This window comes from Zalophus californianus, chromosome 17, assembly GCF_009762305.2.
Source record: "Zalophus californianus isolate mZalCal1 chromosome 17, mZalCal1.pri.v2, whole genome shotgun sequence".
In the NCBI taxonomy this organism is placed as follows: domain Eukaryota; kingdom Metazoa; phylum Chordata; class Mammalia; order Carnivora; family Otariidae; genus Zalophus; species Zalophus californianus.
In genome coordinates this window covers 27,207,729-27,230,967 of record NC_045611.1, presented here as the reverse complement: position 1 = coordinate 27,230,967, position 23,239 = coordinate 27,207,729, and the positions used below count along the sequence as shown (strand labels likewise).

At 46.8% G+C, this 23,239-nt stretch overlaps 3 protein-coding genes across 7 annotated transcripts in view; 2 read left to right on the top strand and 1 right to left on the bottom strand.

Moving 5' to 3' along the window:
- RSPRY1 (ring finger and SPRY domain containing 1) overlaps positions 1-4,534 on the top strand; it is a 41,973-nt gene extending 37,439 nt beyond the window's left edge. For all 3 annotated transcript variants that reach the window (XM_027618117.1, XM_027618116.1, XM_027618118.1), the window contains exons 14-15: positions 219-323; positions 3,003-4,534. In XM_027618117.1, the coding sequence (XP_027473918.1) occupies positions 219-323; positions 3,003-3,099 (202 nt within the window). In that variant the 3' untranslated portion in view covers positions 3,100-4,534. The remainder of the gene's footprint in view (positions 1-218; positions 324-3,002) is intronic.
- LOC113935741 (plasmolipin) overlaps positions 1-23,239 on the bottom strand; it is a 51,126-nt gene that overhangs the window by 11,994 nt on the left and 15,893 nt on the right. The window contains exons 3-4 of one of the 2 annotated variants that reach the window (XM_027618125.1): positions 21,538-21,660; positions 19,312-20,451 (exon numbers count right to left, since the gene is read on the bottom strand). In XM_027618125.1, coding sequence (XP_027473926.1) covers positions 20,335-20,451; positions 21,538-21,660 — 240 coding nt within the window. In that variant the 3' untranslated portion in view covers positions 19,312-20,334. Of the gene's footprint in view, positions 1-19,311; positions 20,452-21,537; positions 21,661-23,239 lie in introns of those variants that run through there. The other variant, XM_027618126.2, reaches the window with a different exon arrangement.
- LOC113935742 (ADP ribosylation factor like GTPase 2 binding protein) lies at positions 10,103-17,132 on the top strand. Of its 2 annotated transcripts, none has more exons than XM_027618127.2 (6): positions 10,103-10,460; positions 11,205-11,266; positions 13,242-13,348; positions 14,765-14,850; positions 15,063-15,159; positions 15,701-17,132. In XM_027618127.2, exons 1-6 carry the CDS (start codon positions 10,423-10,425, stop codon positions 15,800-15,802), a joined length of 492 nt encoding a protein of 163 aa, XP_027473928.1. In that variant the 5' UTR covers positions 10,103-10,422; the 3' UTR covers positions 15,803-17,132. The 2 variants fall into 2 exon arrangements, with proteins under 2 accessions (XP_027473928.1, XP_027473929.1); XM_027618128.1 differs by lacking the exon at positions 10,103-10,460 and adding an exon at positions 10,555-10,881.

The window sequence follows — 23,239 nt, the reverse complement described above, 5'->3', positions numbered from 1 at the left end:
AATGGGAATGACCATGCCTCCGTCGTTCTCTACCATAGAAAATCACTCAATGTAAGGTTGAAATGAGATGCGTGTGAGAACCTCACTGAACAGAGCTTAAGGAATACATAGTATACTTCACATGGACATAGTATTTTCAAAGCATTTAATACGCATCACTACTAATAGGCCCATTTCTTTGTTGACCAAATAAGTTTCAAACTACACTTTCTACTCAGGCACAGGCGCCTTGCTCTGTTGAAGCAAGTCAGTATCCGGGAAAACTGCTGCTCCCTGTGTTGTGACGAAGTAGCAGACACACAACTGAAGCCCTGTGGACACAGGTAAAGAGGGTTTGGTCATTTCTTTTGTGTATTACATTAGGCAAAATCTCATCCTGTTCTAGAATTGCTTTTATAGTTGTCGGGGAGGAGGGAATTTTGCTGTGTCCAGGATTCCTCTAGCTGGAGTCAGAATTAAATCTATATGATACAGATTAACAGGAGAAAATCAAATTTAGTTTCGTACTTATGGGGAATCCACACAGACGCGAAATTCCGAAGACAGGCAAAATGAGGTATATATGTCTGCATAAGCTAAGGAAAGGGTAGGGGTGGGGGAAAAAGGGGAGGAAAGCCATTAGCAGGAAGGTGAGGGGATGTTTGGAAAACAAAGGTTGCCCAGTTATGCAGATGAAGTTTTTTAGTGTGCTAATAACTCTTCCTGGTAACAGGTCCTCTATCTAAATTCTTTTTTTTTTTTTTTAAGATTTTATTTATTTATTCCTGAGAGACAGAGGGAGAGAGAGGGGGAGAGAGAGAGAGAGAAGTAGAGGGAGAAGCAGGCTCCCAAGGAGCAGGGAGCCCGATGTGGGACTCGATCCCAGGACCCCGGGATCATGACCTGAGCCGAAGGCAGACGCTTAACCATCTGAGCCACCCAGGCGCCCTATCTAAATTCTTTTTAGGCAGTTGCAGGGAGGTCTGAGTCTCTTCTTGAGTCTTTTGGACCTTGATTGTTTTCAGCTCAAAGTAATCTGCATGTCATTGTGGCCCATCCTGGGGCTGCCTGCCCTTGGACCCTATACAGTGTTTCTAGTTCTGTAGCTGTTCATTAAAGTTCATTATATATAAAGCGGGCTGAATGACAAATTAGGGGGCTGAAATCTAAAAACTTAGAACCAGGTATCTAAAGTATGAGCAGTCTCCATAATAGATATATACAAGACAGGATTGGAAGAGGAAATTTAAAGAGTTGTAAGAAAATTCAAGGGGCACCTGAGTGGCTCAGATGGGTAAGCGTCTGCTTTCAGCTCAGGGCATGATCTCAGGGTCCTGGGATCGAGCCCCATATCAGGCTCCTGGCTCAGCAAGGAGTCTGTTTCTCCCTCTCCCTCTGCCTCTCTCCCCTGCTCATATTCCCCTCTCCCACACCCCCCGCCCCCAGTCACATGAATAAATTTTTTTAAAAATTTAAAAAACAACAAAAAAAAATTTAGCTCAACTTTCAGCAGCAACAACAATTTTAAAGTGGGGGGGGGAGAAAGGAAATTAAAGTGAATGACTTGAGCTGACCCTGGGAAGAGATGGACAATCTAAGCATTCCTATTACCATAGAAGAAACTGAGATGATTATCAAAGCTACATTTGCACCCATACGGCTCTCCACCCCATCCCCAGGCAAAAATACTAAGCCCAGATGGTTTCACAAATGAATTCTTTAAAAACTTTCAGGGAATACATTCTATATAAACTTCTCCAGACCAGGGGAGCCTGGCTGGCTCTGTCGGTAGAGCATGCAAATCTTGATCTTGGGGTTATGAGTTTGAGTCCCCTGTTGGGTGTAGAGATTACTTAGATAAGTTAAATAAAAAGTACAAAAAAAAAAAAAAGGCTATCTAAGAATACGAACCAAGAAATATGTGGTGCCTATAAGAAGAAAACTTGTAAACTACTAAAGAATGCAATACGAGACTTGAATAAATGGGTCTGTTCTTAGAAGACTTCTCAGTATTGTAAAGGTGACAGTTTTTCCTAAACCCTAATTTTAATTTGGGTCAACCTTTTTTTTTCCCCCTAGAAATAGAAATGCTAATTTAAAAGTTTATGTGATGTAAGGCAAGAAAATTCTGAAAGAGAAGAGTTGTGGAGGGCACCCACCTACCACATCTTAAGATATATTAAAATAAATAGGGCGCCTGGGTGGCTCAGTTGGTTAAGCGACTCCCTTTGGCTCAGGTCATGATCCTGGAGTCCCGGGATCGAGCTCCCTGCTCAGTGAGGAGTCTCCTTCTCCCTCTGACCCTCTCCCCTCTCATGCTCGCTCTCTCTTTCATTCTCTCTCTCAAATAAAATCTTTAAAAAAAAATGCTTATAGTTTGCTCCCAGTATATGAAAAGAATGACAGACAGTGGAACAGAATAGAAACCCAGAAATGAAACTAATTACATACAAATGAAAATTTAACATATAAAGGCCTTGTGTCAATTCTGCAGTGCAAGATGGACTGTTTGATATTGGGATAAATGGCTAGCTGTCTGGGAAAATACCATGTTGTGTCTCTACCCACATATCCACATCTATAACTTTTTGCTGTGTACATACAGACTTTCTAGAAGAATGTACTTGAACTTACTCCTCAGAAGAGGAAGATGGGGGATCAGAAATGGGAGGAGACTCACTGTTGGTTTATATATTTAGTTCATTTTTTTTTTTAAGATTTTATTTATTTGACAGAGAAGAGACACAGCGAGAGAGGGAACACAAGCAGGGGGAGTGGGAGAGGGAGAAGCAGGCTCCCCGCTGAGGAGGGAGCCCGATGCGGGGCTCCATCCCAGGACCCTAGGATCACGACCCGAGCTGAAGGCAGACGCTTAAAGCCCCCTATTTAGTTCATTTTTTAACCATGTGTAATGATTACCCTTTTACTGAACGAACTTGTTAATATTTCAGATTGAGTCAGCACATTGTCGGTTTGCCCTTTGGAAGCATTAACCTAACCAGTGCTTGTATCTTTCTCCTCAGTGACCTGTGCATGGATTGTGCCTTGCAACTGGAGACCTGCCCGTTGTGTCGTAAAGAAATAGTGTCTAGAGTCAGACAGATTTCTCATATTTCATGACACACGTGAAGAGGCATCATGGACTTATTTCTACTCAATTCCAGCCAATGTTGAAGAGAAAAACAAAGGAAAAAAAACATCTCTAATCAATTGTGCGCACATTGAAACTTATAGCCATGGCCAGATTTTATGCTAAAAATGGTAGTTTGTCAAAGACAAAATTCTCTTAGAATCTAACCCAACTTGCCAGCCCTGAGAAATTCCTTTTAAGGCCAAGGAAAGCTGAATGCTAACAGCTAGGCCTGTGGTCCTTCCATGAAAAACCATAGGAGACTGTGCCCTCCCGAGTGCCGAAACCACACCGGAATTCTCCATGTTGGGTGCATTTGATTGTTTAACAGGATGTTTTGTCTCATTCTGAAGTTTTTATTTGGGGCAGAAGTCGTTATGGAGAAGTAAATAACAGCATTTCTGGGTTAAGCATAACTCCCCGTTGGTCAGAGAGACAGCGGTGTGTTAAGCGTGGATATTGCACTGCAAGACTTGAATCTATAAACTAGAACCACACAGGTCAATGCTACAAGGAACATGGAGGGCCTGAAAGAAGGTGCACAGACTGTGGAAAAAAAACCCAATTTTTGATATTTCTGTGATTCCAAAGAACATTGTAGTTTTTTTTTAACTGCAGAAAACTGGTGGTATTTTCACATTCATGGTGTTTCTATCCAGTTTCAGTACCCGCATTTTCTGAGGAAAAAAATGTTTTAACAATGCAGGAGGGATTCTTAAATTAATTGCAATGTTAGACTGGAGAAAATTTGGTATTTAGGGTATTTTTAAGGTACCATCAAATCAGGTTTTTTGTTTTTTGTTGAAAATTTTTTTTAATCAGTATTGTTTTTGGAAGTAATATACTTTGAAACTCTTGAACTAACAGTCTCAAAAACTCTTAGAGGACAGTCTGAGAGCGCGTATTCCTATTGTTTTAAATAAATACATGTTTTTGAATAGTAAATTCAATCATGGATTGTTGCCTATGTCTTCATCAAAAGTGTTAATCCCTCTCAGGGTCTCTGGTGAAGACCTTCAAGAGTTTGGTTTTTTCTCCCAGAAAATTGGAAGGTAGAATTGTAAATTCATAGAACTTATTTTATAATGGTGTACCTCAGCAGCTGCCTTTCAATTTATGCCAAGTCCTTACTGAGTTTATACTTGAATAGTAAATACGTCTTCTGAGTTTTACAGTGTCTTAAACTCAATGCACATTTTTTTTTTCTTCCTTTCCCACCCTTTCTTGTTTGTAATTCATTGAACTGTCCTATTACAGAGCTGATTTCCTTCCTGGCTGTACTTGTTGGGGTGCTGGATTTTTTTCCATGTCTTTGGTCTTCCGTAAATTCAAATATATATATAAATATATATATGTTCTCTTCTTTAGCTTGTGGTGAATACAGTAATTTGCATTGAAGAAATAAAACATTTGTTGCCTTTTTGACTAAGATTTCACAACTTTCATTGGTGCCGACTGCTAAGGTTCTAAGACCTCATCCTCTCAGTTTTAAGGGCTACTTTCCAGGGTAGGAGAGAGTCAAGTAAAAAGAATTAAGCAAGGGTCATCATTTACTCATCCCGCAGATCTTTACTGAGTACCTAATATGTTCTGGGCACTGTGCCTACGTGGTATACAAAACAGATCTGTGCGTAGAGCTTACATCTGATAGTGGGTAGAAGACAGTAAATTTGTTGATTTTAATAAATTGTCAGTGCCTTAAAAGAAAAGATTAGGGTACTACGAGGGAGAACGAGGGGCACTTAATTTAGATGAGTGGGAGTGAGGAGGGAGCAGAAGGCCAGCTGAGGACAAAGCAGAAGCTGACGCCCTACACCCCCAGCCCCCCTGTGCCATATGTGACATTCCTCAGGCACTCCTGGCTGAGCGAAAGGAAAAACAAATGGTTCACTGATAGAAGAACAGGAGTCTCCCTCAGTTTACAAATGTCCTAGTGATTTGCAAGGAAGAAGCTTTCTTACCAATAGCTTAACTTCCAGAGACCCATAACTCAGTTCCTGGAGCCCTAACATCACCTACCCCTCCATAAAATTAAGGGAGGCTGCGACGGAAGGAAATGTAAATAAAATTGAATTTCTTCTAAACCTAAAGCCCGTTGACAAGTTGGTGTGATAGGAGGAACGTAACATTCCTCCAGGAAACTCCCAAGTGTCTTCACGTTGGTACTTTATTAGAGGGAAAAACAGCCCTGGGTTGACAGTAGCCAGGTGTCCAGTATCCTGAGAGTCTCTGGCACGTGACAGCCCTTCTGAACACGCCCTTTGCCCTCACCGCCCCAGCTCCCAAGGAGATAATGAACCACCCCTCCCAAGCCCGGGGCGTGCTTTTAATAAAATCGCCTTTTTGCACCAGAGACGTCTAAATTCCTTCTTGGTCGTCGGCTCCGGACCTCACTTATATTCTAAAACTTCATCAGAAGGGGGCAGAAGAAACCTCACTGAGGAAGTAATCTTAGCAACAACGCCAAGGAAAAAGTAGGACGTGGCCCGGCAGAGAGGCCGAGGACAAGCTTCTAGGACTACATAGCTATGGGAACACATTCTAGGTGAAGGCCTAACTAAGGAGGAAAGCTCAGTAAGCTCCAGGATCTGAGGGGAGGCCCCATAGCTCGTAAGGTAGGAACAGAGAGTAGAACAGTGTGCTTCCATGTTGGAAAGGTCAGGGGACCGCTCATGAACGAAGTGCAAGAGAAAAAAAAAAGAGTTTAAGCATGGAAGTGCTTTGATAATTTTAAAAGACAGCCCTGGCATCTATATGGAGAATGGAAAAGGGGTGGGGTGGGGTGGGGTGCAGGACAGAGGACAAGCAAAACATGGAAATAGTCCAGTAGGGAGACTTTGGAGTCCAGCAGAGTGGTGAAGGTGGCCTATAAATTCAGTGGAGAAAAACAGCATTGATAGGTAATCTGTCACAAATCAAAGGAATGCAGGAGCCTATTAGCTTTCTAGAAATCTACCCTTGGATTTTGTTCATAAGTTGTAATCTTGGAACTGCTTCAAAGGGAAAGACCATATAGAAAACTAGGGAATAACAATGTGGAAGAGAATAAACAGTAGATCAATATTCTGCATTGCATGTAAGCATTTTAAGAGAAATTAAAAGTTAGGCTTTTACTGATGATAAACTGTACCACAGAGAAAAAAAAATTAAGTTCTGGCCTTTCTCCAATGATTTATTGGGTAAATGCTCCCAGGGTTCTAGCAAAAAAAAGTTTTTAATGAATTTCTATCTTTTTGGAATGATCAATAAAGCAAGGTAAAGTTATGGTGCCATTTGCACACTAGGAAACAAGGATTCAATCACAGAAAACAATTTCATTTGCAGAAAATGACTTTTGCATGCATTTCCAACACCTTGAATATGTATCCTGGAAACAAACCGTCCAACTAAGATCTAGCTCTTTCCAAGACTGGCCATTTTTTATTTATTCACTTAAAACAATTGCTTTTAAGATTTTATTTATTTGAGAGAGCGAGTCAGAGCATGAGCTGGGGGGGGGGTAGCAGAAAGAGGGACAAGGAGACTCCGCACTGAGTGTGGAGCCCAATGGGGGCTCCATCTCACGACCCTGAGATCATGACCTGAGCCGAAATCAGGAGTGGGACACTTAACCGACTGTGCCATCCAGGCGCCCCCAATTTAATACAGGAACACCTGGGTGACTCTGTAGTTTGTCTGGCTCCTGGATTTGGCTCAGGTCATGATCTCATTGACTGTGGGATCAAGCCCCCTACCCAGCTCCTCACTCAGCGGGGATTCCGCTTGAAGATTCTCTCCCTCTGCCCCTTCCCCCTCCCAAATAAATAAATCTTAAAAAAAATTTTTTTAATGCTCTACCCACAATCAAAGGATTTAGGAAATGATTATTAGTGGAAAACATTTAATATATTCAAGTAAGTTTTAAATTTTTCCCTTAAAGGCCACCATTCTGTCTTGAGCAGAAAAATACCATGTTCTGATTTCTAGGAGTATTGTTTAAGAACTCAGGGATTGGAGCCATATATAAGCATGACAGTTAAACATGCCCTTGGGAGTAAGCCTAGACCCAGTTCCAGCTCCCTGATGCCACTTATCACCTGTATGCAAGTACTTCTAAGCCTTTGTTTCTTAATCTGTAAGATCAAGATAATAAAACCTTTAGAAGTTTCTTTTTTTCTCAGAGTTTCAAGTATTTCAAAAAGAGACAATGTATTTATAAATGTTTAGCACAGTAACTGGCACATGCCTGAGTAAATGGGTACCTATTATTTATGCCCATTTGTTTTTTTTTTTAACAACTTTTTATTTATTTATTTGACAGAGACAGCGAGAGAGGGAACACAAGCAGAGGGAGTGGGAAAGGGAAAAGCAGGATTCCTGCTGAGCAGGGAGCCCGATGCGGGGTTCGATCCCAGGACCCTGGAATCATGACCTGAGCCAAAGGCAGATGCTTAACGACTGAGCCACCCAGGCGCCCCGCCCATTTGTTCTTAAAGCTGGACATGGTGGGGGGGCCTGGGTGGCTCAGTTGGTTAAGCATGACTTCAGCTTAGGTCATGATCTCAGGGTCCTGGGATCCAGCCCCATGTTGGGCTCCCCACTCAGCGGGGAGTCCGCTTTTCCCTCTACCCCTCCCCCTACTTGTGCCCTGTCTCTCTCTCTCAAAAAAATAAATAAAATCTTAAAAAGAAAAAGAAAAAAAAAAGCCAGACATGGTGAAGTGAATTAAAAATAGCCACAAATTGTTTGACACCCCTCCCATCTATATAAATGAAGTTTACGTACCCTCCCCTAAAATCTGGATGGGCTCTGTGTCTGACAATAGAATTCAGTGGAAGGGAGACTGTGCCAGTTTCCAGTCCCTAAATGACTGGCAACTTCCACTTACTGTCTCTTGAAATATTTGCTCTTGGACCCGGCCACCATGGTGTGAGAAAACCCAAGCATCCCTGGGAAGACGTACATGGAAAGAAACTGAGGACCCCCCTCCCTGCCAACCACCAGTCCTCTAACAAACATCCACAGCTGAGCTCCCAGCCAAAAGCCAACAATAATTTGCCAGTCATGTGAGTTGGCAGGTTGGAAGAAGCTCCTCTAGCCCCATTCCAGCTGCCCCAACTGATGCCAAGTGGAACAGAGACTAGCTGTCATTACCAAGTCCCGCCTAAATTGCAGATTAGTAAGCACAATAATCGTTGTTTTAAGCCACTAAATTTTGGGGCGCTTTGTAACAGCAATAGATAACCAGAACAGATGAAATCATCAAGTTTCCTACTCCAGTCTGATCCCATATATGATTTAGAAGTAGAAAAAGGGTGGGCAAGGGCGCCTGGGTGGCTCAGTTGGTTGGGCGACTGCCTTCGGCTCAGGTCATGACCCTGGAGTCCCAGGATCGAGTCCCACATCGGGCTCCCTGCTCGGCGGGGAGTCTGCTTCTCCCTCTGACCCTCTTCCCTCTCGTGCTCTCTATCTCTCATTCTCTCTCTCTCAAATAAATAAAATCTTTAAAAAAAAAAAAGAAAAAGGGTGGGCAAGTTCATTTAGTCCAGAAGAAATAAGTGGTTTATAGAGAAAAATAGGTCATGAGGAAATGCTGAGGTTGCTCTGAGCCGCAAAACCAGGGCTTAATTTAAATTTAATTCAGTCTAGTTAATCAGCAAACCGTTATAGCTACCTGTCTTCTACTTGGTGGTAACTATAGTACCTCTGAGAACTGATCTCATTCACCCTGGATATAACAGTGTCTTGGTAACCACTTTTAGTTCCAGAACCCAATGTTATCTATTTTTTTTTTGTATTTTATTTGAGAGCGATAGAGACAGCAAGCATGAGTGAACAGGGGAGGGGCAGAGGGGGAGGGAGAGGACAAGCAGATTACCGGCTCCATCCAATGACCCGGAGATCACCACCTGAGCCAAACACAGAGTGGATTGCCCAACCAACCGAGCCACGCAGACACCCCTTCACTATTTTATATCCATTCAAAATGTCAATTCATTCAGGCCGGCCATCTGACCCTCAGATCAAACCTAAGCCAGACCTTAAATCACTCTAGACATGTACCACACATTTGGCCCAAGGGTACAATGGCAACCAAAGACACATAACACCTAGTGGTCCAATCAAAAGAAATCAGCTCTAGGGAATCCTTTTGCAAAATTTGGCAGTTTGGGAGAGGAGTTTTCCTGGAACAAAGTTATCCGATTTCTGATTACGTTGATTCAGTGACTGTCAACTTTTATCTTGCCTAATTAGCCAAGGAACTAATAAATGCCAAATAATGTTTATGATGTGAACATTATCTTTTGTGTGACTATTATCTTTATGATGTAAATTACAAGACTTCTACTTCCTGCGGTGGGCGTTCTTTCCACAAAAGGGAGTAACTGTCTTGAGAATCAGAGGTCTGCATTATCTGATTCAAAACCTAAAAAAAAAAAAAAAAGCTAAGGGATTGGCTCCCAAGAAATCTGCAGTTTACAGTGCTCTTAAGACCCACTTTAAACGATTTAATCTTCTTTTTTAAAAGATATTTATTTTAGAGAGAGAGCACAAGGGGTTGGGGCAGAGAGAGATGGAGAGAATCTCAAGCTGACTCCACGCTGAGTGCTGAGTCCCACGCAAGGATGAATCTCAGGATCCTGAGATCATGACCTGAGCGGAAATCAAAAAGAGTCCCACCTCAAGGACTGAGCCACCCAGGCGCCCCCTATTTAATCTTCTTAAATCCTGTAATTTATTCCCAAATTGCAAGTGAAGAAATTGAAGCTCTTCGCTTCCATTCCTTTCTCCATAAAATGGGGGCAATGTGAGATTTAACCGCCACAAAGAGAGAGAACACTCCCATAACCCCAAGCGTCCCCTTGAGTCTCAAAAGGCTTCCCCTAGCGCCTCTCAATCCCTTTCCCTCACTTCCCCTCCCCACCTTTGCCCCGCCCCCGGCACCAGGCAGCGCGCACCTGTGATTGGCTCTCGGGAAGCGGGAGGCGGCAGAAGGGGTTTTGGTGGCCATGGTGACGGGAGGCGGGGCGTGGGGCCGGTTGGTGGGTAACCGACGCCCGGACCCCACAGCGGCAGCGGCGCACACTGAGAGGCCTGGCCGGTTGTGGGGTGCCCCGCAGGCGCGTGGCCGCTGCCGGGGAGCCTGAGGCCCGGGCCTCGCACGCAGGGCGTACCCGGCTGCGCCGTGAGCGACCGCGGCGTCGGCGGCGAGGCCTCCTAGATGCGCGTTGGGACTCTACGGAGTAGAGCGGAGGCTGGGCCCGGGCCGCGAACAGGGTAGGAGGCCGACCGGCCCGCTCTCCCCGCGGGTGGATGCGGCGGCGGCGGCGGCGATGGACGCCCTAGAGGAAGAGAGCTTCGCGCTGTCCTTGTAAGTGACGCCGCCCGGCGCTGCCGGCGCTCGCCTGGGCCTCCGCCCTGTGAAACAGTGCCCTGGAGGGGTGGGATGGGGGTCAGGGACCGCCAAGGATCCGCCCCAGTTCCCGCCGCCGATTTCGGGGCCGCAGCGACCGCCAGGTTCAGGCCGGGAGGACGGGAGTGCGGGGAGAGTGTCAGGCGATGAGCGACGCCTCCATCACAGTCCCCCCGCCTCGGACCCTTAGTCGTCAGCAAAACCTGGCAGCTTTGAGCTGCCGAGGCCGACCACGGGTCAGAGGACCTTCCACCACCACCACCTCCACCATCAACTCCTTCGGGGACTCCTGAGCCGATTGCCCCCCAGGCCAGTATCTCGCTGGCGCCCGGTTCACGCTCACAAGCCGATAGGTGTGGGGGGTGACAGCGAAGATGCGGTGAGTAAACCTGAAGGACAAACATGCGAGGAGCCTTAAGATGTGCCCTGCGAGCCGTTGCTCCCCTTTATTTGTTCCTTTTGTGGCTCCTTGTGTCCTAACAGGTTTTCTGAAAATGGAGCCATTCAACTTTGATGTCATAAATGTGTCAAGTGGGTTTTCCTGTTCGGAATTGCTACATTAGGCAATAATCATTCCTAATTGGTTGAAGCTGGGTGATGGGACGTTGACTTTGCTGTTTTTAGGCATGTTTGAAAATGTCCCTGATACACTTTTTTAAGCGAATTCTTTGAAAGAGCACCTAATCCAGTTATATTTTTCAGCTCTTCCGCCTCTGATGCAGAATTTGATGCTGTGGTTGGATATTTAGAGGACATTATTATGGGTAAGCTTCCTTGGGCCTCAGTCTAACCTGTGCTCTAAATTTAGTTCTTACACCCTTGGGGTTTGGAGAGTTAATATTGAGAGAAAACAGCAAGCTGAATATAAATTTTAATGTAGCACAGAGTATTATTAAGTAAGCCTTACTGTGATTTTAGAGGCAAACATCCCTCATTGTTTTTTTTTTTAAGATTTATTTATTTATTTATTTGAGAGAGAGAGAATGAGAGATAGAGAGCATGAGAGGGAAGAGGGTCAGAGGGAGAAGCAGACTCCCTGCTGAGCAGGGAGCCCGATGTGGGACTCGATCCCGGGACTCCAGGATCATGACCTGAGCCGAAGGCAGTCACTTAACCAACTGAGCCACCCAGGCGCCCCATCCCTCATTGTTTTAACAACTAATAACCATAGCTTCAGGTCCTGGGAGGGACTTACTCATGTAATGGGGCCCTAGACTTTAGGAGCCTCTTGGCAAAACTTCAGGAGCGACTGACCTACTTTATTTCAGAGTAAGAGGAATTCCATTTTTCAGTTTTGAGCTTTAACGTTTTCATGACATGAACCACAGCATAATACCATAGCCATAGCACACGTGTCTATAAAGAAAATAAGTGCCATACTTCAGCTGGTTCTGTATTTTCCTGGGTTCTGAGTTCCTCTTTGTGCATTCATTTTGGTGCATACAGACCTGCTAAGTATAATAAGCAGTAACAGGCACCCAAGGTTTAAGACAAATAACATGGGAGTGAAAAACTTTGAGAAAACTTTTGAGTTTTCTTTAAATTAGGGAAAAAAAAAAGGACTCCGTTATTTTGGTGGTATTTCATAATCTGTGTTTCATAGTCTAGTCTAGTCTGATAATTACTGACCCAAGTTTTATCTTCAGGTCCCAAAAAGGTTCACACCCTTAACACCTAAGTACAGAGGTTTCACCAGTAAGCCCTTGTCCTGTGTGAATCTGAGGGTTTCTGGGGAATCCTCAGGACTACTTTTGAGTTCTTCCATCCATTTGGGCACCCTGTGTGCCATGGGAAAAGGGGCCTTTTTTAAGTTCAGAGTATTTATCCTAAAGGCTAGGTCATTTGTGAAGCTTTCCTTTTATTTTCAGAAGTAATATTCTCTTCACTTGTTAAAATTCCTTATTTCACATTTAGGTGTTTGCTATAAGCTAATCTCTACACAAATCCTCTGAATTCCACCTGGCAATCCTTTATGATAGGTACTCTGATCATCCTCATTCGCTAGTTGACGGAAGTGGGGTTTAGAGATACTAGGAAATGTCCCCAAGGTCACACAACTTAAGTGACTGAGCTAGGATCGGAGCCCATATGCTTAACCACTACACTGTTTCCACCATAGCTGCTGAAATCCTATTAGAACCATCCTGGGGTGCCTGGGTGGCTCAGTCGGTAAGTGTCTGCCTTCGGCTCAGGTCATGATCCCAGGGTCCTGGGATCGAGCCCCGAATCAGGCTCCCTGCTCAGTGGGGAGTCTGCTTCTCCCTCTCCCTCTGCCCCTTCCTTCCACTCAAGCTCTTCTCTCACTCTTTCTCTCTCAAATAAATAAATAAAATCTTTAAAAAAGAGAGAGAGAACCATCCCATTCCTTTGTGGAAAAGGAATGTGAAGGCATTCCCAAGCCACTGTTTGGGTGTGTTTAAAATGGACCAAAGGATGGTGGTAATGGTTGCACAACAATGGAGATGTACTTAATGCCACCAAACCACACTCAAAAATGGTTAAAATGGTGAATTTTATGTGATTAAAAATATTAGTATTTGTTATTAATAAAAAGACTGGATTGTGCTCTTTGAATGTCGGTGTCCTATCGAATACTTCCTTAAAACATCTTTAGTTTTCCCTCTCCTAGAGACCAGCCACTGAGAAAGCAGTTGTGCTGGCACAGAATTCCTGCCTGTATCAGTCAGAATGTTTTTTAGTCTCTACTGAAAAGCATAAAATTTCCCTATTGTGGTTCAGATGACGAGTTCCAGTTATTACAGAGAAATTTCATGGACAAGTACTATCAGGAGTTTGAAGACACAGAAGAGAATAAACTCACCTACACGCCTATTTTTAACGAATACGTAAGTGGTTTTGTTTCTCTCCCCGGAGATTAGGAGTTCTTTAAAATGTGAATTTAGAACCAAAAGATGTTGACGTTTGCTGCACTTTTAGAAGCTGCCACCAATACCTGCCGGGAATTGTTAAGAATCCGGTCTAGTTTTCACCTCCCATTGCTTTCCTCTGCAGTGTTTGGTGACTTTTGTCCAACTTCTGTTTTAAAAAATGGCTTGATCATTGTCCTGTTTTCAGTTATAATCAGTTATAGTATATGGGTTCGCAATACCTTGCATGCATATGCTTTAACCTCTGGTCTTGCACACACTACAGTTTACCCTTAAACAATGTGAGGAGGGGCACCTGGGTGGCTCAAGTCGTTGGGGCGTCTGTCTGCCTGCTACTCCCTCTCCCCCTGCTTGTGTTCCCTCTCTCGCTGTGTCTGTCAAATAAATAAATAAAATCTTAAAAAAAAAAAAATGTGGGGACTAGGGGTCCCGATGCCTGTGCAGTCCAAAATCCCCACATAACTTCTGACTCCTCCAAAATGTGACTACTAATAGCCTATTGTTGACTGGAAGCCTTACCAATAACAGAAATAATTGATAAACACATATTTTGTATAGGTATCCTATACCGTGTTCTTATAATAAAGGAAGCTAGAGAAAAGGAAATGTTATTAAAATCATAAAGAAAATACAATTAAAGTCTTGTATTTATCAAAAACAAAACCCACATAATATGTGGAGCCACGCAGTTCAAACCCTTATCGTTCAAGGGGCAACTATTTTTTTCTACTACATACCCAGTCAGGTACTGCATGACTGTTAGAAGTGAAAACCAAGACCGAGATCATTAATTAGTTGGTGAGGAGACCAAGACTAGAACCCAGGAGTCTCAGCTCTGGACCCTTAGGTTTTTCCATTGTGCTGAGGCCTCAAGTAACCTCCTGGAAAGATCTCGTCTGTCTGAGCAAAGGTTTGATCCTCCAGACTTTCTTAACCTTAGAAACATGGCGGACTCGACAGTTTTCTCCAGACGGGCCTCAGCTTATAAGGAAACGGACTACCTGCAACAATATGCTTCTTTTGTACCTTCTTTTTACAGATTCCATCTACCCAAGAAAAAAGGTCCTACTTACTTCATTCCTCGCTTCCTGCCATGGGGGGGAGGGGAGCCCTGCTGCCCACCGCCTCCACCTACGTGGGCGCGTTCGTCTTGTCGCAGTGCCGTTGCCTGCGCAGCCGCTCTCCCGCGTGGGCCAGGGCGCATGCTCACTGAGGACAGGCGCTGTATTTTGGTTCTTTGGTATCCCGAGCGCTCAGCATGGAGCCTGGCTCGTAGAATAGGCTCTTAGGAAATGTTTGCAAAGCGCTAGAGGCCAGGCTTTCTGGAAAGCAACCTTGTTTTCCTAAAACCAAGATTCCTTTCCACTGTGACAGATTTCTTTGGTAGAAAAGTATATTGAAGAGCAGCTGTTGGAGCGGATTCCTGGATTTAACATGGCAGCTTTCACCACAACTTTACAGTGAGTTGAGCTTGACTCTGCGTTTTTTTCCCTCCCCCTTACTCCTCCACTCTGAAAAAAGACCCTCCTTTTTCTTTATTGAATGAACATGAAGGTTGAGAGCACTTGGTGGTCAGGTCCTGGGGTGGGAGGCCCTGAAAAACCCTCTAGTGGAATCTTGAAGAGACAATCGGTTTCAGTCTTTGATGAAACAGCCATCCTTTTTTTTGCAGGCACCATAAAGATGAAGTGGCTGGTGACATATTTGACATGCTGCTCACGTTTACAGATTTTCTGGCTTTTAAAGAAATGTTTCTGGACTACAGAGCAGTAAGTCACTCTTGCTCACTTTGTCAGCCACATCGCACCACTGAGCAAATTCCAAGTAGACCTGTCAAGCGCAGACCGGCTGCCAGGTTTCTCCCCACGATTGGCCAGTGTCAGTCTAGCAGCTAGCAAGGTGTCAGGAGCATAGCTGCTTTCCTCCATCAGGGACCCAGTACCCTTATTGAGGGACTGCATGCTTAACGTTTTGTCACAACAGGTCCCAGGTACCTCTTATTAGACCCTAAATAATCAAAAGGACAAAACCGAAAAGCAGGTCTCGTTCCCTTGCCTCTCTTATAATGCAGGCTCTTAACAGGAAAAAATATATTTCAGTGAAGAGAGGGAGCACTTTTTAAAGAATGATGGGGCCAGTGCTGAACAAGAATGCAAAATAACTTCCTTCCCCCTCCAGTCTGCTCCCCTGTGGCCCATCCTCCCAGCCCAGCACCTCCTTCCCCATGCCAAGGCACGGTTCTGAGCTAGAAAGGACTTTTTTTTCCCCTCCTATTCCTTGCCTCTTAGGATTGTTTTTTTTCTCATGCAGGAAAAAGAAGGCCGGGGACTGGACTTAAGCAGTGGTTTAGTGGTGACTTCATTGTGCAAATCATCTTCTGTGCCAGCTTCCCAGAATGACCTGTGGCCCTAGTTCCCACCACCAGGCAATGCGATCTTTCTGGACGTTGCCAGCCAGTAGACTGGAAGAGGCTCTGGCGGTGTGACAGAATACATGTTGGAAAGACCATTCTGCAACTCCTTATTAATGTTAAGTATTGATGGGTTAGAAGACAATCGTCTGACCCTCCTGAGACCCTGAAGCACCTTCTCATGTTCAGTAATCCTAGCACTCCTCCCCCAAGCAGACCCCGCTCAGGCCTCTTCGTCAGGCTCCGCCAGAGCAAGCCCAAGGCCAGCATTGCCCCTTCCCCAGCATACGTGTTGGTAGGTCAGCAGCATTTGGAAGAACCCGCCATCTCCAGCCCTCTGGCTCAGCAGGCTCTGCATGTCCTCCAGGCTTTTTGTGTGCTCACACAGCCCTCTGTATTCAGTCTCTCAGACTTGCAGCCTCAGTGGGCTTTTTGCCTGTGGGGTAATGTGTCCCTAGGCTGTCAGTCAAGCCAGCTGCCTGCCCAGCTGAGCTTTCTGCAGCTCATCCCATTCCAGCTAGTTAGAATCAACTGAGAGATGTCCCTTGCCTGAAGCTACACGTGAAAATCATTTCCTTGTCTTATTTTGCAGTCCTTGCATCATTGCCTTCTGCTGGTCCTGATGTGGTCTGTTTCTAGAATTCTCTTAAGCATTTTTAGAAAAATATTTTTATAGAAAAATACTCAGGCTAACCTAGTGGATATAATCTTGGAGCTTCCACGATTACCCACTTAAAGATCAAAGTATTATATGCTGTGTGCTTTTTAGCTGTTAGTGCTATGAAAGCAAAAATGCTTTCTACGTTGGCCTTCCTGGTTTACTGGGTGCCAACAAGTGTGTGCTTATGCTGGAAGTAGGCTCAAAGGTCTTCCTTTCCTGCAGCATGTTAAGTGTTTGTATAGGTTTGCTAAAACCCTTTCTGTATAAATCAATTTGTTAGGTTTTCTTTTGGGGTAGGGTCCCTGTAGTTCCTTCCTCCTGTCAAAATCTCCCTACCAAGATGGTGTTCCACTGAGCTAGTTCAGCATGAGTTAGGAGAGGAGACAGCTCTGGTCACCTGTATGCTTTGATTTAGCACAATATTTCATAGAAATTACTGACCAGAAAACACAGATGTCACATCTCTAGAAAGAAAGAACATGGTATTTCAATTCCCAGTGTGTACCCTCTATATTGTTTTTAAGTAAAAATGAGACTCTATACTGATTTTAATCACCTGTTCTGGTTTTAAAGTATGAGCTATATAGACTTTTTCTGTACTGTTGTGTGGCGCTTATTAAATACTTTTTTGTACCATGAATAAACCTGGAGGTGCGTTGCAAGAACCGTGATTCTTCACAGGGTCTTCCCTTCTTTACTGTCACTGCTGCCATTGGGTCACTGCTACTCTGGTCTTTCACCCCTTTCAAGCCGAAGACTTGCCAGCTTTTTCAAATGCTGCCTCTGTTGGCCTTGCTTTCCCTTCTTGCCCTTTTGATAGAGGCCTGCGCACGGTAGGCCCAGCGTGTTCGGAGTACTTGATGAAGACCTGTTGGTCCGCTTGGTGGGGGGAAAAAGCCATGGATGTCGACAAGTCCAAAGAATCACTTACGAAAAATGAAAACAGAGGCAAACGGTTCTTTTCCACTCAGAGGGGAAAAAAAGCAGGAAGCCTGTTGTAGCTAAATATTAGCAGATAGGCTTTCTGATTTCTTGTAAAACAAACTAGTGGGGCGCATGGGTGGCTCAGTTGGTTAAGCATCTGCTTTCGGCTCAGGTCATGATCCCAGGGTCCCAGGATTGCGCCTGCATCGGGCTCCCTGCTCAGCAGGGAGTCTGCTTCTCCCTCTCCCCGTGCTCATGCTTACGTTCGCTCTGAAATAAAATCTTAAAGAAAAAAAAAAAAACCCACCAACTAGAAGCCTGTCTGTCCACACAGGAACTTCTGTTCTCGTGTGTCACCTCTGAGGGCCTCAGGGCGACCGGCCTCAGAGACAGCTGCACTGTTGTACTGCTGCCGCCTCCGGCCTCCTCACCCATGGAAAGCAATATTCACCTGAACTGCGGGGTCGAAGGATGGGGGTGGGGCAAGGGCCTAAACCAAAAGGGAGGAGTCTGAGCACTGACATCTGCAAGGGAGTAGGCTGTTGTAGCAGGTCAGAAACCCTGAAGACTTCCTTAATGATTTTGTTTCCTCTTTAGCCTCAAAAGAAAATGGGTTGATCCTTAAGACTGAACTCTTCTCTGGTTGAATTCTGGAACAACTAGAAACTGATCAAATTCTGAGACACTTGAGAGTAAAAAGGGCTGCTGTTTGTGTTTCCAACAGGCAGGAACTGGGCCTGTCCGGGGCTGACTGGGATGTGGGTGTCTGGCCACATCCCCAAGTCCCCCCCCCCCCCTCCAGCTGGAGTTGTTGCCACATCCGTGCGACTTTACAGCAGCCACACACCGCTGTCCACAGGGTCTGTCCCAAGACCCCACACCCCCATACCTGAGATCACAGAGAGCACCAAACTCTACTGTGTTTTTCCCTCTACATCCCCCCCATGATAAAAGTTCAATTTCAGGGGCACCTGGGTGGCTCATTCGTAAGTGTCTGCCTTCGGCTCAGGTCATGATCCCAGGGTCCTGGGATCGAGCCCCGCATCGGGCTCCCTGCTCGGCGGGAAGCCTGCTTCTCCCTCTCCCTCCCCCTGCTTGTGTTCCCTCTTGCTGTGTCTCTCTCTGTCAAATAAATAAAATCTTAAAAAAAAAATTCAATTTCAAAAGGCATAGTAAGATAAAACCATTCTAACAATATACTGTTAACGAAAGTTATGTGAGCGTGGTCTCTCAAGATCTATTGTCCTGTACTCTTCTGATGACGGGAGCTGACACGGCACCTACAGGAGGAGAGGGGAAGGGAAGGGAAGGGCGCAGGAGCTGGGAGCAGAGCGACCTTGCTGTCAGCCTTCTCAGGAGGATCATCTGCTTCCTGACTACCGTTGGTCACAAGTCACAGAAACTGCAGAACCCAGAAAAGGACCCAGGGGTGCCCAAGAATGCCTTCAGCTGATGATTCAAAGCATGTTACTTGGTGGCAGCAAAAGCACGAGCTCAGTCAGGAGGATTGCCCCTCGCTGGGGTCTGCGCCAGCTTCCTGGATCAAGCGTGGCCATCGGCTTTGATGACATGCTCCCTGAACTGCACAAAACCTTCCAGGGAGCTGACAGGAGGGCAATCTTGAGTCCAGCAAGATGACCTAATGAGCCTAAAGCTAGAGTCATGATTTAGTGTTCAGCTGAGACCCTTGTGAGAGTAAAAGGGGCCGTTAAACCTGTTGGGACACACGGCATAAGGCAGGGCTGTACCTGGCAGGGCAGGCAGGAAGTGGGTCAGGCCGCCTTGGGTCAAGGACATCACGGGTGCTGCTGAGCAACTCCAGAACTGGACTTGCCCTCCACAGGCATCTGGAACCCCTGTCACTGCCATCCTTACCTGCACCTTCCCAGAATTTATAAGCATCTACAACCAGGATTACCCAACACCTTTTCCAAATAAGTTCTTCCATTTTTATTTTTGTAAAAAAAAACCTCAAAAACAAAGTCACCACCAAGCACAGGACAACTCACCAGGCAAGGTCCCGGTTCCCTCTCCCTCCTCCATGGCCCCTGTGCCTCATCAGCAGGGTCAGGGAAGCAGTCAGCATGGTTAGCTCTTCCCCAGGGGAGTATTACAAACAAGGGCTGGGGAGAGGGATGAAGGCTGGCTGGGTATTTCATCACTGAGAAGTTGCTTCCAACCGATTGTGTGAAATCACTCGTACGTTTGGAATGCAGGAAAGGAAGACCATGCTGTCAGATACCATAACCCTCTTTCCACAAAGGTCTCCCTTGAAGCAGCCTCTGGTTTGGGGAAGGGTCAAGTCAGAATTGTGTTTTAAGGTGGCGGCGGTGGGGGGCACGTGGGTGGCTCAGCCGGTTAAGTGGCCAACTCTTGATCTCAGCTCAGGTCTCAGTCGTGAGTTCAAGCCCTGCACTGGGCTCCACGCAGGGCATGGAGCCTACTTAAGAAAAAACAAATTGTGTTTTAAGGAATCAGACCGGTTTCGAAAACTTGCTCTGCAGTCCCAGAACAAAGACTAAGATAAATACACGTAGCTTGTTAGGCTTATTCTACAGAGGGTCAGGGGCTGCAGGTCTGGAGTCCTTGTTAGTGTACTTAGTGTTGGTGAGAAGCCTGGGCCCCAGCCTGGGACACTGAAGTAAAAAGACAAAGCAGAGACACTGACAGCCTCATATCCCCCGTCACCTTCCACTAAATACAGACGATGGGCATATGGTCTCGGCCACCGGCCTCCTTCCAGCCCCTGTGCTTGCTGACTTGGGCCAAACCAGAGGATGGATCCTGATTCCTCAGGAGTGCTGGGTGAGCCCGAGTCTGACGAGCAGAGCAAGTGTAGTCCCTTCCAGGCCAACTCCACAGAGGGCTCAGGCCTCGGGCTCACGGGCCGCCCCACACTGGGACCCGGCTACAGCCTTCAGCCCCAAGGTGGGCCATGGCACGGGTGGTCTAGGCGTAGCCCCCAGCCATCTGACTGGTGGCTGCATTGCTGCCCACTCCCCGCCAGGCCCGGAAGCTGAAGAAAGCGCTCGCTCCGTAGGCAATCATCACTAAACACGAAAAGAACTGGAAGAGAAAGAAGACACCAGAGCTGAGTCGGTGTGCAGTGTGGCCCGGTGCGGGGGCGGGGGGGGGGGGAAGCCCAGGGGGGGGGCAGATACGAGCCCCAGACAGCCTCAGATGGGCACACAACACAGCCGGAGTAGCGCCCCCCAGTTAACCAGAACAAGCCGCTCTGGTAGCCACGCCAACTCCAATTAGCCACACATTTCCTACGTATTTGTGGGGGTGCCGACGTTACGTTCTTGTGGGGGAAATCATGACTAACCACGCAGGCAAGGTAGGTCAGACTGTGACACGGGCAACTGGACAATGTGCTGAGAATGACCGAGGGGTAGGAACTCCTTGAGACACACATCAGGGACTTAGTTTTAAAAAGACAACATGCAAACGGTACCCAGGAATTTTCTGGAATCAGTTCAAAGGTGCCCTGCAGCCACATTCTGAAACTGAGGAAACCCATGCCCTGGTCTCGTTCCTGCCCTACCCTGGACTGTGCCTCTGTCTGTTCACTTCGCTGAGCCTCAGTTTCCTTGTCTGTCCAGATGGGACAGGACTGGTAGCTCCTGTCCCCTCACTGTGGGAGTCAGGGGGTCCTGTGAGAAAGTGTCTGTGCAGGGCCCATGGACTGAGGCGTGACAGGTGTGGACACGGTCACTGGTCTGCCCCTGGCTGCCTGATGTGGATGGAGCCCAAGTCTGGGCTTCCTGAGAGCTGTAAATCCCCCCAAATGATTTCAACCAAAAGGTTTGCATGCGCCCTTTTCAAGAAGGGTGGGCAGTTTTTAATGGATTCTCCAAGGGGGCACAGGACTCTAAGTCAGTATGGAGCACCTGCTTCCCAGCAAAGTTCAACAATGAACCCAAAACCTCTATTTACCATCAAAAGTATTTCCCAAGCGTTCCAGTTCCTTGAGGTTTACTGCTAATTATGGAAGATAAAGCTCAGTGTCCCTGAAACCCCCGAGAAGGAGGTCCCTTGGGGGTGGCAGGTGCTGGCCTCGGAGAGTGGTGGAAGTCCAGGGGCACAGACTTGTTTGACCCATTCCCCGCCCCCATCACTGCCAAGGGCGCCCCCAGGAACCATACTCACAGAGGCCGCCGCACGCTGGTTATAGGGCCGGGTGCCCTTCAGTGACGTCAGCTCGACGGCGGCAGAGCAGGTGATGAAGGCCGTGATGTAGAGAACAGTGGCGCCCACATTAAATATCATTAACTGAGGGGTAAGGGGAGAGAAGAGGCTTAAGACGGCAGACTCTTCCAGTAAGTGTGGAACCTCTCGGCTCCCCCCGCCCCGGCACACCCCTTTAGTATCCAGAACAGGGGCTGGGGCTCAAGGATGTGGGCAGATACTATGCTCCTCGGGACGGCAGTCCACATGGGGTCAACCCTGAGGCCATCTGAGCGGGGAGCGTAAACACACGTAGGGCTTAGAGGGGAGGGGAAATGATGAGAAGGCCTGAAGTGATCTGGTCAGGGGGCAGTGACAGCCCCACAAGGCAAAACCCCATTCCCAATGGCAGGAGAGCAAGCCAAGGCCATCTCTGAGAGCACCAGCTAAAGAATTCCAGGGCCACACTCTTCCACGCAAGCTTGGCCCCTCTTGGCACTGCATGTCTTGGTCCTGAGGCTGGCCCTGGGAAGACCTCCCATCCCTCTCTGCCTCCAGGGGGAGGAATCTGGGTCTGCCTGTGGGCCACATCCTAGGCTCAAGGCCACCATATCAAATGCCAGGGTGAGGACCCAGCAGAATTCTGGGCCACTCTGGCAGAAAGGACCCTCAGCTGACATTCAGGCCCAAGTCCCATTTCCCCAGTGCTTGGCCCCTGGAGCCAGTAAACAGCCTTAGCAGAGACTGCAAACTGATGGCCCTCAGGAACATTTGGTTCAACCTATAGATTAAAAAAAAAAAAATTACCAACATTCTAAAATGAGATTTCATATGAAAAGCTGACGATCTCATATAAAACTTTCCATCTTAAAATATTAAGATTTGGCACCAAGGGGCCTGCACTCCCACTGAGGGTAGGAGCCAGGTAGAGGTGGTTCCCTATGGAGAGACGGGTACAGGTTCTCCAAAACCTCTTCTTGACCTATTTCACTCACTCACCTTGCCCAGGCCCCATAGGGGGCTTGTAGCCCCCATCCCAGAAAATGCCAATTTGACAAACCCAATCCAGTCGTCTCTAGATGCAGTCAAGCCTTATCTGCTAATAGGCCAGGAGTCTAAGAGACACTGTCCTGCTATCCTGGCCCAGGAAAGGAGCCTCCTTCCAACAACAGCTGGTGGCCGGAGCCCCAGATCTGTGCTCAGAGACACCGAGGCCCCTGCCATCTTGGGAGATTTCTTTCTTCAAAGCTCCTAGGACATGGGGCCGGGGCTGGACCCTAGCCAGGAAGTCCGGCCGTCCCCTCCTCATCCCAGGATCTTCCCTCCAAGCCCAGCGCCCACCACAAACACTGCCTGGCTCCTGCCAGTGATGTCAAGATCTAACAAACCCGTTCTGTCTTGAGGATGACTCACGTTTCCTCAGTTTAAACAGTCATTGAATTCCAAACAATGCCGCCTAGTCCCAGCCTTGCTTGGCTTACAATCATGCGCCTCTCTTGCCTCGCTGCTCACTGAAAAGCCTCAGACCCCAGCTGCAGGAGTTTTCCGGGTCAGGGAGAAAAGCCCAGCAAGCTTTCTGTATCTGGCCGGGGTACTTCCTATGGCCACTCTCAGCTCTGTGTCCCGAGGAGACTGACCTGAACAAAGCGGGGAGGCCACCCTCTCCTGGGCTGTCGGGGCCTCA